Source organism: Polyodon spathula, chromosome 7 (assembly GCF_017654505.1).
Source record: "Polyodon spathula isolate WHYD16114869_AA chromosome 7, ASM1765450v1, whole genome shotgun sequence".
NCBI lineage: Eukaryota > Metazoa > Chordata > Actinopteri > Acipenseriformes > Polyodontidae > Polyodon > Polyodon spathula.
The window spans coordinates 15158907-15175202 of NC_054540.1; the positions used below are offsets into that span (position 1 = coordinate 15158907).

General features: G+C 37.3%; 1 protein-coding gene across 2 annotated transcripts; it reads right to left on the reverse strand.

Moving 5' to 3' along the window:
- Positions 1 to 1136: 1136 nt before the first annotated feature.
- Positions 1137 to 10251, reverse strand: LOC121318231 (testin-like). 2 transcript variants are annotated; one of them, XM_041254685.1, is made up of 7 exons: positions 10054 to 10251; positions 7465 to 7550; positions 5928 to 6180; positions 4065 to 4400; positions 2793 to 3008; positions 2298 to 2456; positions 1137 to 1712 (listed from the first exon to the last, which is right to left on the reverse strand). In XM_041254685.1, exons 1-7 carry the CDS (start codon positions 10078 to 10080, stop codon positions 1521 to 1523), a joined length of 1269 nt encoding a protein of 422 aa, XP_041110619.1. In that variant the 5' UTR covers positions 10081 to 10251; the 3' UTR covers positions 1137 to 1520. The 2 variants fall into 2 exon arrangements, with proteins under 2 accessions (XP_041110619.1, XP_041110620.1); XM_041254686.1 differs by lacking the exons at positions 7465 to 7550; positions 10054 to 10251 and adding an exon at positions 6718 to 6898.
- Between the last annotated feature and the right edge of the window lie 6045 nt (positions 10252 to 16296).

Here is a 16296-nt window from a genome sequence, read left to right on the forward strand (position 1 = left end):
GGGAATACAGATCATTATGCTGCACTTAAACCCTTGTATAACATCTGTATTACATTACTAATGGGTCATAGGTGATAATGATTTAACTGTGGCAGTTTAAGTCTGTATATATAGCATAAACTGTTTTCACCCAATTAAATACAGCACTCTACAAAGTAAAGCAAACATCATTCTTTCTGATTTTTTTTTTTTTTTTTTTTTTAATAAGCAGTCCTAACAATTAACAATATTTGTGCTAGGCTTGTAGGATATATAAAACTAAAATCAAATAATGCATTTTAATTACGGATGGGGTTTAGGACTTGGGACAACACAACTGTCAAGAAATGTTTCATGTAACCTAATGCAAAGTAGTTTAATATCATTAGAAGTATTTAAAATGCAAATGTCTAATTGAATAAAAAACAAACATCCCCAGTAGGATAATCCACAAATGGTTTGTAAACATTAAGTACAATACAAATGTCAAAAGGAATGTACTGTATAATGGATATGTCCAGAAGTTAAAAACAATGTAGCAGTAAAGAGGTACATTTCTACTGTACACCACCTTCACACTTTATGGAGAGAATCATAGAACACAACTGTGTACCAATGATTAAGACGCTGTGTTTTTTACTGAACAGCATTGGTAATGGAACTTCAGTGAATACAGCTGTGTATCAAACAATAACCCGGCAAAAATGAAGTCACAACCTCAAATGGCTTCTGAGATACAAGATTTTGACACTGGAGGCACCAGCTTCACAAAAAATTGGCACTGCACGACACCCACGATCTACAGAATCACAGAACACAGGAGAGAGTATAAAGCCTATGTCTTGGGAAATTATGTTAGGTCTTTAACATCCACAAAACCAACAAAATATGAAAAAGAGATTTAAAAAATCAATAAATAAATAAATCAATCACATCTTAGATCACAGGTCAAAGTGAAGTATGGTGTTAGAATTATGTATTAGCTTTGCAGAGGGGTTTCCAGAACACTGGAAATATGCAGTTGCCTGGTGAAATAATTTAAAATACACTAGCAGTAGGAGGCGATGCGGCTGGCGGATTTGCAAACTCTTACGAACTTCCCCCGTGCGAATGCTTACAAATATTTGCAATTATCCAAACTTATATGAATTTCAAAGTATTGCAAAAGTATTTTATTGTGCAAAACTGCACATTTACAAATGTTCCACATACAGCATACATGGTTTGCATTTACATAGTGATAATGAATGCATAACATTTCTAAGTGCCTAAAAAGTGGTCATTAATATCTGGACATTGGCATGTACATGATAGTTTTATCACTTAAAAAAAAAAACATTTACTGCCTATATAAATCTAATTGAATATAGGCTCAGCCTAGTATTGTTGCTCATTAAGAGATCAGTAGAATATGTGCATAATAACCAGGATCTTAACCTTCTCAGCTACGAGTTTAACAGTATTGAAAGGGTTCCTGGTTGTACAGAATAAGTAAAGCTTCAGTAACTTTTTTTTTTTTTTTTTTTTTTTACAGCTATCATTTAAGATGTCATTTTCTTTTTGCATTCCACTGAACAGAAGAGCATCCCCTCAACTGGCATAAACTTCTGGCCAATCAGACATTTGGTGCAGCAGGAGCAAAGGAAGCACTCTGGTTCTGCGTGCCAGTTGAAGTTGCCATAGGTCACTCGTTGAGCCTCTGGTTCTAAAGCATTCCGACAGCCTTGGCACACCTATAGGAACAGGAAAAAAAAACAACAATGTTAGCAAAATGATAATCCGTCTCTTGAATTCATTGACATACGAGAAAATCATAAAATGAACTGTACACATTTTCATATTCAGAGTACCCGGTAATACATTTTTGGGAGAAAATAAAATTACCCAGATTGGCTGCCTTAGCAAAATTACATTTCTTTTTTTTTTTAAGTGATAAATATCTTTTAAACAGTGTTAAACTACTTGTTTGAAAGTTGTGTATTGTCTTGTACCGGTAAATGCTGCAGATTATTTTTCTTAAAAGTTTATTTTCCAAATTAATAGATTTTAGTAGCATCTCCTCTACAGTTTCTTGCTAGTCTTGTATTTGTTTTATGTTCTTGCTTCACTATTTGGTCCCCTTCTTTGTGACTCCAAAGGGCAATTTTAAAAGTGGCAAAACAGACTCTCAGCTGGACACCAGCAGTTCTGTATACAGAACATATTTCTTAAAGTCAAGTCTTAATGAAGAATACTGATTAACATCCACTCCTGTAGGCCAGCATTAAAAGCTCCTGTTTAAACAGACACTAACTAACAGCACATAAAAAGGTCATTACCGCAGCATGGTTCTTCATGTAGCAGGCTTTGCAAACAGGCTTGTTATTCACCATGACATAAATCTCTCCAGCAAGGACACAGTCACAGTCAAAACAACAGAAGTGTTTCAGGTGCCAGTTCTGGTCCTCCGCCTGGGTGTACTCATTGCTGAATATCAGCTAGATGAGTTAAAACAAGAGAAAGAGAGAAAAGCAAGATGCCGATCAATACCGGTGACTACAACATCAGGACAACCCTATAAAAGAAAGTGGTCCAGCCAGAATCTCTACAACTGTTGCCTTGTAGTCAAAAGTGTATATCTTCTGTCAAGGCTGGTACACAGCAGAGCCTGGAACAATTTGATCAGCATAGAAATTACAGTGAAAATAACTGGGATCCACCACATTTTCATATTTGCAAAGCGAATATTCTGAAACTCAAAATACATATACATTACATATAGGATTCAATTCTTTGTGGTTATGATATTAAAAAGATGGTGCTGTCCTTCGTACCTCATCACAGCCACCACAGCGAGGTTTCTCGCTGTCACAGTAGTGTCGGCCGCAGTATAGTTTTCCTTTCTTCCAGAAATAGATCATGTCCACCAGAAGCTCATTGCAGGTGCAACACACAAAACAAGCTGGATGCCACAGCTTCTCATAGCCAGCACGTTCAGCATACACAGCAGGGTCTCCTTCCTTCATGCACAGCTGGCACCGGTAACAAGACTGCCAGTCAGGGAGAGACAGAGTATGAGTGTGTTGTTACTTAGCTGAAGAGAACTGAAACTTTCTATTTGCATAAATAGCACTTGAAAAACAAAAACAAAACTATTAAAACTGCATGATGTTGATAGTATATTTACTAACAAATGTACTATGAATCAGATACACACAATCTCTGATTTCAGGGCAGAAATACTACAAAATAAAACCTGTGTGTTGCTTAAGAAAAAAAAAAAAAAACGCTTTAAAATGTATTTATTATTATTAATGCACACTTTTTTTTATTACAATATACTTAACTTTTTTAGGTGGTACAGTTGCTTTTAACATTATTTCCTTAAGTAATTTTAGAACTACATTTTTTAGAAAGGCTTTTTTTTATAGCAGAAATAGACTCTCAAGTGAGATGGTATGAATTATTTTTCCCATGGACTAGGTCTGAAGCGAGCAAGGAGGTCATTTTCTACGCCCATGCAACTGGCAGGCTTTCCTTACACGGCATACTGCCGCCATCTGCTGGTAATTTCCGTGCAGCACAGAAGGGTTTTGTAACTTTTTCTTTTTATTAAATGTCAAAACATAGATTACATTAGGACAGGGAGCATGTACACTGTGGAAATGTAAAACTGATTTAGAGGATAGCTGGGTTATCTCTGCAGTAGAGGAGGGGAAACACAATTTCCTACAAACTTTTATTGTTTAATATAAAATGCTCTGAAACTGGTTTAATACGTTTGTTGTATCTACCAAGATAAAACAGATTAAATGTAGCACAGTACTGTATATTACAGATAAGATTAGCAGGACACTAAAGAAATTACATACAGAAATAATCTAAAAATAAATCATATAAATGAAAAAGTAAAATATATACACATATGCAATACTTAAAATTGGCCTTTTATGTTTTCTACGTAAAGAAACTCCAACCAACAATACTCTTCTGTTCCCAAGGGGAAAAAATGAATCAATTTTAAAATCATGCACGACTACTTACAGAATTCAATCCTGCCTTTCACGACTAAAAATGAGTTTGCTGGCATCACCAGGCACACTTACATAAGCTGCTCCTTTTGAAGGAGCCGTCTTGCTGCCCAGAGCTCCCACCGCTGCAGTTGTGCCTCGGTCTCCGGCCTCACTCGGACCCTTCTCTTTATTCTGCGCCTGCATCTCCTCGGGGACCTTGATGTCCCCAACTCCCAGGGCTTCATCCTTGTACTTCTTAACAAACTGCTGCATCTGCTTCACTTCATTAGGGGACAACTCATGGCATTTCGCTGGGTCCTGATCATGTTCAGGCAATTGCTTAGCCATCTGTTTCTTACGGTACACAGCCCCCACAGTGCCGGCCACGGGCTGCTTCTCCTTTGGTAGCAACTCAATGTAGCGCACAGCCTGAATTAAAGGAATTAATACCCATTAGAAGAGAGAGAGAGAAAGAGAGACAGAGAGAGAGAGAGTATGTGTATTGCCTGGGACTTCACAGTATACTTCTTCATTGATCCCTAAAGATATTCCACTGATGTTCAAGAAGTTTAAAATGTGAGTGCTACATGATTTCACTCGACTGTACTAAGATTAATTTCAAGATTAAAAGATATGCCCATATACAAACATTATAAAGTACTTCTAACTTATGTAAATGATATTTATTATAAAATCTAAAAATAAATAAAAGGTTACAAATAAAATCCAGTTAAAAATATCTTTAGCAATTTGCTTTTTAGGTTCCAAAACCTTAATCAAAAAAATGTATTTAATACATTAAATATAGCCAACTGCACATGAGCAAATTAAATTAGAATTTGCATTTCAAATACTTGGTAGTTACTTAATGTTACAGAATTCCGATCCTATTTGCAAAATGTCAGTAGGTGGCCCTCAGCATGTGCCTTAAAGAGTACTACAACAGTTTAAATAACTCACCTGTAGTTTTTCTTCTTGTTAACATCAGGACAGCTTTTTACACTTATAACTTTACAATCCATTTCAAAGTTTTTTTTTTTTTTCAAAATGTCTGCTCTAGTGCACCTATAACACAATAATAATGATCCATGATGTGGTACAGAACAGAAAATACTGAGAACTTGTTATGTTTAATTAATTATTTATTTATTTTTAATTACTCTTCCTGCCGTGATTTAGAGGACAGATCTCAAACCCCAGTGCACTAGAGCAGACACTTTGAAGAGGCTTTTTAAACAGACTTTTAAAAAGTTGTCAGGATGTTAACAATGAAAAGGTATGTTTATTTAAATAACAACACGTATGGACGTATAACACTATTTTTTCGGAACCCCGCTACTTATTCTTTCAGATCCAGCATTATAGTTTAACCTTCACAGTGTTGTACCTGAATTATTTTTAATTAATGAACAATTGAACCTTACTTAAAAACGTTTTCATACTGTGTTTTGGCATTCTCTTGCTTTTCCATGTCACCCCTCGCACAGGGTGGTCTAACAAATTTCTTTGTGCATTATCAACATAAAAGCTGAAATTAAATTCCTAAATTCAAGACTACTACTGAAAAGTAATGCTGAGAATGTTTTCAAAAGTAACTGCGAAAGCAGGCATGCTCACCTTAGCAGAAGTAACCTGTCATTCAAATACTGCCAAATAACCTAGAGAATTTAAACACTGTAACCGTGCTTCAGGCAGACTGGAGTTGCCCCAAAGTTGTACATAATCCTGAAAAGTACTGAATGTTACACTGGGATGATAAAGAAACAACACAGCAAGGTCCAATACATTTCACAGGTATTCTTACAAAACTTAGATAGATGTGATACTGGCTCTTTAATGAAAATATTTTCAGAATATAAAATGTATAGAAAACTGGGCTCTCTAGTGGGTGCTTACTGCTCTTCGTTTTCCATCCAAGATTTGATTACATCCTAAGCTTCTCCGTTTTGACCTTACCATAGCCTGATTAGGGACAGGAGGAGTCCACTCGTAGGTCACAGCTTTGATGGCCACATCTTTCTTAGCTGCCACAGGGTTGGTCAGTGTAACCACATTGCGCTTGTAGTGGTGCACCCCGTCAGTCTTCAGCTTGGCAATGAGGCTGGTGTATTTAGTGTCCTCCAACAGCTTGCCAATTTTCTTGTCGTCTTCTGTGGTGGTTTGCACATCGTGATCTTCCAGGCCACACTTACAGTTTCGACAAATCTTTCTGCAAATTCAAGGTAACAAAACAGATTAAATGTGTAGCACATTTACATAACTAAAGTGCCTTATCAATGCACCAAAGCCCGTAGAATTGCATACAGTCACTCAAGTTAACAGTGGAAAAACCTTCACACTATCACACTTCAGCTCAGTGATGCAATCAACTATTAGCGATCAACTATGACATGACTGATTAACACAAAGAACACAGTCAGTATGTGTCCTGTAATACTAACAGAAAATGATCAACCTGATGTACTGTACTGAATTACACAAACTATTTTAAGAATTTCAGTTGAATCTTTTTGAATAATGCCCCGTTTCCCATGCCTGGCGCTCCCGGTTATGGCTTTTCCGGCAACACAACAGGGTGTTTCCACGGCTGAGCCAAGCGGCTAAAAGTGGCTAGCAGGCCTAAACAGCAAAGTGCAATTACAAAATCCACTCATGTCAAACCGCATTTATGTTAATTCTTTAGATTCTGGCACTTGTTGCCTTTGCAATCCCTTTCCATGTGAAATAATATGGAGCAGATACAGACCCCACACAGCAAGGCTGAAGCCGAGCCATGTTAAAACAGTCCGATTAAGAATTTCCATCAATCAATTGTTGCTGGCATATAAAAGGCACATGTTAGGGAAAAGAGATTTAGCTCTTCTTGCACTTTTGTCCAGAGATGCATTGTACTTGTTTCCCATTACTGGATATGCTGCCAATCCCTAAGGTGACCTCATGTGTTGACAAAGCACTGATGAACTGGATGCCTGAGTGGAAGAAACCATTGGTGAGGAAAAAGATGAGGACGCTCAAGGATTAGATTCCAGTCCAGCATCTAATAAATAAATAATCACTATCACAAATTAAACTCCCCTCATCTTAAGGGGCACACCTGAAGGGCAATATGGGAAATGTCTTGTTCGATGGTAAATATAGGCTTACAAAATAAACAAAAATATAACAAAAACAGATCTTTGCGTGATGTATAAATCATACTAAAATGAAACTCGGTAACCAATCGAGACATATTTCAACACAATTTTTTTTTTTTTTTTTTTTTTATCAATGTCTTTATAAGCTAGAATGGTATTATGCAAAAGCGCATGTTCATCTGCTGTAATACATAATGTTCTTACACATGGAGAGCAGCTGCAGCCTGTCTTATTTTACTATAAATATACCTTTACTTTTTTTGCATATTGTGACTAAATACATTACTGTACAGTATGCTTGGGTTTACATAAAAACAACATTAAGGAAAAACAAGGTTATTACATTCAGCAATACAAACCTCCAGAAGTGCAGCTCAAAACCTTCACATTTATCCTTGCATTTCAAACACTGGGCACCCGATCCTGTTTCATGTCCGAGGGTGATCTGAGAATAAAATGGAAATTATGAAAGAAAACTCGTCAGATGATACTGTAAATTAACTCACAGAAATGCTACTTAGATATTTCACAACACCGGGATAATCTAACTTTTCTTTTTTTGTTATTTTTAATTTCATCACCATAGGATATTTCACTATTACTGAACCTGCTTGACTTGTTCACCACAACATGCTTGCTCCAACTTGGTGGTTTTACATCATTGCTATTACATGAACTACTATGGCTTGCGCAGGTTTACCTGGAATTTCACTTAGAGGCATTTTTCTATGCCTCACGTGTCTCAACACACACACTTAAGAACAAATGTACTTTTCATCAAACCAAAAAATGTAATTATTAAACTTCACAAACAATTCTTTATAGAGAAATACTACTTAGATGTCTGTCAATTAATCAAATAATGCTGTAAGACCCATTGAAATAACAGCTCAATCTGTAGAGGAAGATTATTATATTTAATAGATACTGTTATTTAACATTCATGTTCTAGCAATGGTGTCAAGGGATTCAGAAATTCCTTCAAAATAATATTTAATTTAATAAAAGAAGTGATTACATCTAGGTATTTTAGTACTTGTTTGGTCAAGGAATTGCATTCAATGACAACGCTATTTTTTTAAAAATGTTCCCTATGAGAGATGAAAAATATTTTTTGAAAAATGTATTTCAAAGCCAATTCTTTTCAAAACATGTCTTTAGCGAGAGTCTTTCTGGCTCATGAACAAAACCCTACTTGAACTCCATGAGTAAGTCTATACACCAGCCCTGTCTGTAGTAAAACACTGAAACTTTTCTTCCTTATAAGGGCAACTATTTAAGAGTGTGTAAATACATTGAAGTGAACCAATTATTTTTTCATTCCTGGTGAATCAGGCATGCAAATTGGTATTATCCTAACGTAGTAGAATTTGATGTTCTCAGGAGACAAGCATTCAGAAGGCTCAAACTCCTAAGTCTTTGGACAACTGAATTGCACCATTACATTTCTCAGAAAGAATGATAATTACAATAAGGATTGTTTCAGAACACTGCCAGAGCAGTGCTGACTCATTCCATTTATAACAAAACCACTGTTCAATAAAAGTATGTCAATATTTGTAAATGGCTGTGCCTAGTTCATAAACTCCATATATGTAACTGTGTTTTCCAGGGTGGGGCTGTTTAAATGGGTGTTTATTAAAAGCCATTGGAAATATGGGTGTTGCCGTTTCCTCTTATTTCGCAAATCAGTATAACAAACCATGAAGCATCGTTGCAAAACTGCTAAATTATGATGGCATCCTGTTATCATCATTGTCAATATATGAAAAGCAGGCTTACTGTGTTCCACAAGCACACTCAAAAAATAACTACATCCTTTGCTTATCTAACACAATTAAGGCTTTATATTTTGTCAACAGTCTCAGTTGTTTACACAGTTACACCTAATGAATTACAAGTGTACTACAACATAACACATAGACAATGATGAACATGTGCTTTTAGCATAACCAGGGAAGAAAACCTAGAGGGTAACAAACCCATAAGTGTTTACATTTGAGGGATTGGTTCTAATATGCAGTTGATTAGAATGCCAAGATATGGTTTAGAAGTCTCCACTGCTCCTTTTAAAGTTATGTTTTCTGAAGTGACCTTTTCGTATGCACCATGCTGAAATTAAACACAATTAGATACTTAACTATTTAGGGTCTGGATGAAGGTTTAATTGTTACAATCAAATCATTTGGAACAAAGACGAAGACTGGAAGTGCGAACTTTGGTAACCCCCTGACTGTTTCTTTACATTTCTTAGTTTATTTTTTTCTACAGTGGGCACACAGAAGCAAACTTATATAACACTCAAAAAGGCAGTAGTAATTATACAGGCAGCAGTAGAAACGCCCAAAGCACTACTGCCAGTAGGTTAACATCAGGACTGAAGAACGACAAATGTTTCTATTTTATTGGCCTGGAGTTTACAGAAAAAGGGAAGCGAGTAGTTATATTAGGAACGCGTGTAGTGCACCAGCTACTGGCCAAAGCATCTGTCTTACAGCGTCAGAATAAAGCCTACACTCATTTTTTTATGCTTTTTTTGAGTAGCATAATAGACTCATTGTACTTTTTTTTTTTTCAATAACATTCCACTCCACATAGGCTACATTTAAAAAGTAACTTTAACAAGTTGATTATTGCACAAATCACATAATTAAAAAGACCTCCAAACTATTCCACCACCATGCAGAAAAAATTATATATCACACAAAACTGTATCAGAAATCTTTGCACCTTTCCAATAATTGTTTACTGTATTTCATCTTAACTGCATTTCCCTTCTATCAACTCATTATTCTATTTGGTTTCTGTTGGTTTTCACTTGTAAATTTAGGATGAATCTCCTGTCTTTCCCAACGCTACTATTAATTTCACTGCACTGAAAAACGTACACCTTTGGGCGTTGTCACATAAAATAAAAGCACTCTGAGCACGTTATGAGGAAGTCTTACCTTTTTTAGTTCTTTTTCCACCTCCATGGTCCAGCTGTGACGACCTCTCTTTGTAACAGACACAGAAACAGACTCTTTGTATTCACTGGACACTATTCAATAGACTGAGCCTCACAATATTATAATTAGTCAGCGAACAGTCACAGAAGTAAATGCACGATGTTCTTACATTGTTTCTAAATAGCACTTCCGCTATTTTAGCAATCTCTCACCCTCCACCAATCGTGAATCAGTGCAGAAACTCCAAGCGCATGCCTGCCAATCACAACTCGGCCAGTGAAAGCAGTACACCAATCAAATCAAGCTCTTTGTTCATGCTTGAATTCAGGTTGAAGTGCATGTTCATTCGTGATGCATTTTTTAAAACTGTAACTTTGTGATATGAGGTGCAAATACCGGCATGCAGTTTAATTTATGCAGTTGTAAAACACGCGTTCTAACGGTAAATGACTGCCACATTCTATAGGGCTCACGGGTAGCCTGATGATTCTGTTTTTATGGAAGTCAAACTGTTACAGTATACATATAACAGAATACACCGACAAACAAACACATTTCTAATTTGCTGTCCAACCTCCAACTAGGTACAATACTATGCATTATGTTTCTATGATCTGTCATACTGATGAAAGCTAAGGGATCAGTGTGCTAGACTAGGATGCAGCCTAGTTTGTAAACAAGTACAAAGGGGAACGTAGAATGGTGTTCATATATACAGAATATGTTACAGAAAATGTATTTTACAAAAAAATACTGGCCAAGACTTCAAGCAAGACAGGTCGACATTTATTCTAGTATAGAACTAACATTCCACTCCTAACTCTTATCTACATAAAATAAATGATTAAGTATCTTTATAACAAAACAAAAACAAAAAAATATAAAATAAAACAGGTTACATCAGTTACCATAACAAAACTAAAAGTCCTTTGCCTCAATCTCATTTTAGGCAATTTAAGAATATTAGGGGGTTAGGCTCAGGGGTGGAACAGCCCCATGTTCCCTCCAGGACCAGGATTGGGCACCCCTGCGTTAGGTTATTACCATAACCCTGGTTTCCTGAAAAGAATGACAACCATTACCAAATGAGAAGAGCCCCTCTCTGACCGCCAATCACTGAGCAGATATAAAAAATCTGCCCTGTCAGGGCCCTGCTGTGAGGAGGAAGTCCCTCCCACCTCCTGTTGAAGACAGTTGTCCTCACAGTAGCATATCGCCATTTTCTTTCAAAATCAGAGGTCAGCTGGGGACACGACCTCAAAGGGTAATGGTTGTCATTCTTTTCAGGGAACCAGGGTTACGGTAATAATCTAACGTTCCCTTTCAAGTGGAATGACAACCATTGCCGAATGGGTAGCTGTACCAAAGCTGTCATGGCTCCAGATTACCAACAGTACAGGCTGAAAAGGGGGGCCCATAAGGACGCGCAATACCAGTTCCAGATCCCATTTGGGGACCATGCTTTTCATGGGAGAACGAAGCCTCCGAGCCCCTTTAAGAAATTGCACTGCCAAGAAGTGTTCCCCAGGGGACACAGAGTCAATTTTGTCGTGGCACACTAATAATGCTTCCAGGTATACCTTCAGAGTGGACACGGATTTTCCTGCATCAAACAGGTGTTGTAAGAAGGTTAATATTGTCTCAATAGGGCAGGTCACTGGATCGTGACCTTCAGCAATGCAGCAGTTTTGGAAAACTTTCCATTTATATGTATTCTGGGCTCTAGTGCTCGGCACCCTAGCAGACTGTAGTATCTCTACCACTGTATCTGGCAAACCTCGTCTGGATAGACGGCTCTGTTCAACAGCCAGACCCAGAGTTGGAGTTGGGTTGGGTTCAGGTGCCATAATAACCCCTCCGCTTGGCTCAGGAGGTCTTTGCATAGCAGGAGCTGCCACGGTTGACCCAACAACATGTTGAAGAGGAGAGCAAACCAGGGGCGCCTCTGCCATTTGGGTGCAACCAGCAAAACCTGTGCTCTCTCCATCCTGATCCTCTCTAATGTCAGGGGCAATAGCGGTAGCAGAGGGAACGCATACAAAAACCCCTGTTGCCAGGGGTGAGCTAGCGTGTCTACTCCCAGGGGACGCCCGTCTCTCTCCACAGAGAACCATAGGGGGCAATGAATGGAATTGGCTGTGGTGAAGAGGTAGACTTGAGCAGTACGAAACCTCTCCCAACTCTGTTTCACCACCTCTATTCCGAGCTCTCTAGCGCCCCTCTGGACAGGAGGTCTGCTGCCTTGTTGTCCACACCAGGGAGGTAAACCGCCCTGATGGAACACAAGCTTCTGTGTGTTCAGGACAGGAGTCTGTGCGCTGCGTGGTGAAGGCCCGGTGAGTGCAGGCCGCTTTGGTGGTTTATGTAGGCTACCACTGTAGTGTTATCCGTCTGGACCAGCACATGTTTTTGTGCTAACTGCTGGAAAAAATGAGATAGCGCCAGGGCTACTGCTTGCAGCTCTTGGGCATTTTATGCAAGTCATAATGCCTCCCAGCAATGGCAGGCATTATGACTTGCATAAACTGACACCATTGCAAATTATTATTATTATTATTATTATTATTATTATTATTATTATTATACAATTAGGCAACTGTAATAGAGATAATTTCTTTATTGTAACCGTCTGGTACTCACAGGAATCTCAATGAAAGCGAATGATAGACATTCCATTAGTCAAAAAGAAAAACAATAACTTGAATAGAAAACCTCATAAAAAGCCCAATTTCACATATTTTAGCAGTCACACTTTAGATTGTATATCATCCTGTTTCATTTCCACTTTGTTGTTAGACATTAACAGCCTTGTCTAAGGTAAGCCTACTGCACTCATTAGGAATGCATACAAATCTAATCATCTGTTAGATTGATTACATTTGGCTCTGATCAGTCCTGGATCAAAGTTTCTAGAAAAACAAATTTCATTACAATAACCAGCTTCACTAGAATGAACATCATGAAAGACACAGGTTATTGCAGTATTAGAACATTTTATAAGCACCATCAGCTCCCAGCAGCCAGTTAAAAATAGCTCTTACAAGCCAGCCCAATATCATTATCAGTGCAGCAACAGTCACACTTGTGAACACGAAACATGGACATACATTGTATCTGTTGACAAAACGAAGATTACTAACTATAACACTCACAGAGCTACATCAAATCCTTTTAAAATAAAGACTATTGTACACAATGTACCTCTACATGCTTTATTACATTACATAATACTTTAAACAATAAAAACAACAACTCACTCTTTCAGAAACACTTAACACCCAATAAATCACAATATGTACCAGGAACATTAAACATACTGGGAAACAACATAAATTTATTTTAGGTGCAATGTTTCCTAATAGCCATGAAAAAGTTAAGAATTTCATAACTAAAAAACAAAATTAAAAGGCAAGCGATCCAAGTTATTATTTTTGACAAACACTTAAAATATAAGCTTAAATCTAATTAAGTTAAACTGCAAATGAAGATTGGTACTGTATTTAGTAACCTTTATAATAATAAGATTGTATTACTAGAAGGCAGTTTCAAATAAATAAAAATACTGGTTATGCGAGTACTAAATCGACAATGTACACTGTTGTTAATCTTTAAAAAAATGATTGATTTCAATTCAATTAGCTGTTCAAATAGATAGTCGTTATACATATTGTGGAGTGTACTGTTTTTTTATTCCTATCAGATTGTATGCATTCACAATTATTTTTTATTATTCAGAATATGAATTATAATGAGCTTCCAGAAGTTTTTAATCTTGGACAACACACATATAAAAATATAATTCCTTTCAAACATGTTTTAATACTGTGGATATACAAACCACAAATGTCTTTATTAAATCTGAAGGTAGTATGTATCACTACGTTTTCCACCATTAGTTAACTAGAATTCCACATACAGTTCTCGGGAACACAAATGTCACGCTAACATACTTGCACTTATTAGAGCAGTTATCAATTAACTGTTGCTAAATGGCATGAAACGGTGATCAATGGCATTAGGTGCAAGACATCAAATGGTCCGTTTTGGTTCTCCTTAAAGTTTGCATATGCCTTTCTAGAAACAAAGCTTTTCCCTACAATAATTTTTTGTAGTTAGGAGTAGCTCAGATATAGTTTTTGTTAGCAAATACAAAAAGTTTTCCTTCTTCTCGATCATCACTTTGTTTGCTAGTCTGCTCTAAAAATGACACCGGTTCTGCACATTGTTTAATTTAATAATATATCGCCACTGATTGTGCCAAGTGCTCTAGAGAGTGAAGTGGGCCACTTCGGCATACATAGCAGCAAATGTATTGATCATATCAAATGTACAACTTGCAAGATACTGCACGGCACACACCTACATTCAGTAAATGAGCTGTTAATCACCGACCTGGCACCATTTATATATGCTACCATAATTTGATGCATATATTCGGATAAAAAGAAGTAAAAAAAAAAAAAAAAAAGATTATATATTATATATATACACACCCACACCCACACCCACACCCACACCCACTGGCTTGCAAAAGTATTCATATCCCTGACCAATTCTCTCATGTTACTGAATTACAAATGGTACATTGAAATTTCGTTCTGTTCGATATTTTATTTTTAAACACTGAAACTCGGAATCAATTATTGTAAGGTGACATTGGTTTTATGTTGGGAAATATTTTTAAGAAAAATAAAAAGCTGAAATATCTTTCTTGCATAAGTATTCAACCCGTGTGCTGTGGAAGCTCCCAGTTTGCACTGATGAAAGAAATTGCCCCAATGAGGACACAATTACCTTACCATTGGCCTCCACCTGTGAATCATTAAAGTTGCCAGCACATTTTTTGGATAAAAACCCCACTGTTGAAGGATCATTGGTAAGGCTGTGAATCTGAAGGAAAATGAAGACCAAAGAGCATTCTACAGAAGTTAGAGATAAAGTAATACAAATGCATAGATTAGGGAAAGGGTACAAAATAATATCCAAGTGTTTGGATATCCCAGTGAGCACAGTTGGATCAATAATCAGGAAGTGGAAGCTGCATCACACCACCCAGGCACTGCCAAGAAAAGGCCATCCCTCAAAACTCAGCACTCAAACAAGGAGGAGACTTATGAGAGAAGCCACAGAGAGGCCAACAATCACTTTGAAGGAGCTACAGAGTTCAGTGGCTGGGAGTGAAGTAATGGTGCACCAGTCAACCATATCAAGAGCTCTGCATAACACTGGCCTGTATGGGAGGGTGGCAACAAAGAAGCCGTTACTCAAAAAGTACCATCTGAAAGCACAGCTGGAGTTTGCCAGAAAGCATGAGAGTGACCCTGCTGCAATGTGGGAAAAGGCTTTGTGGTCAGGTGAGACCAAGATAGAGCTTTTTGGCCAAAACTCAAAGCGCTATGTGTGGTGCAAACCTAACACTGCCCATGCCTCAAGACACACCATCCCTACAGTGAAGTATGGTGGTGGCAGCATCATGCTGTGGGGATGCTTCTCATCAGCAGGGACTGGGCATCTTGTTACAATTGAAGGAAGAATGGATGGAGCAAAATACAAGAAAATACTGCAAGAGAATCTGCTTCAGTCCGCTAAAAAACTGAAGCTTGGGAGGAAATTCACCTTTCAGCAGGACAATGATTCCAAGCACAAGGCCAAAGCAACATTGGAGTGGCTCAAGAACAAAAAGGTGAATGTCCTACAGTGGCCCAGTCAAAGTCCTGATCTCAATCCCATTGAGAATCTGTGGCACTATTTGAAAATTGCGGTCCACAAGCGTCGTCCAACCAACCTGAACAACCTGGAGCAAATCTGCCAAGAAGAATGGGCCAAAATCACTCTGACACTGTGTGCAAAGCTGGTACATACTTACCCCAAAAGACTTAAAGCTGTTATTGCAGCGAAAGGTGGCTCTACCAAATATTAATGTGTGGGGGTTGAATACTTATGCAAGCAAGATATTTCAGTTTTTTATTTTTCTTAAAAATATTTCCCAACATAAAACCAATGTCACCTTACAATAATTGATTTTGAGTTTAAGTGTTAAAAAAAAAAAAAAAAAAAAAAAAAAAAAAAAATATTGAACAGAACGAAATTTCAATGTACCATTTGTAATTCAGTAATATGAGAGAATTGGTCAGGGGTCTGAATACTTTTGCAAGGCACTGTGTGTGTGTGTGTGTGTGTGTGTGTATATATATATATATATATAAAGATGTTTGTATATTCTATATGATATATATATATATA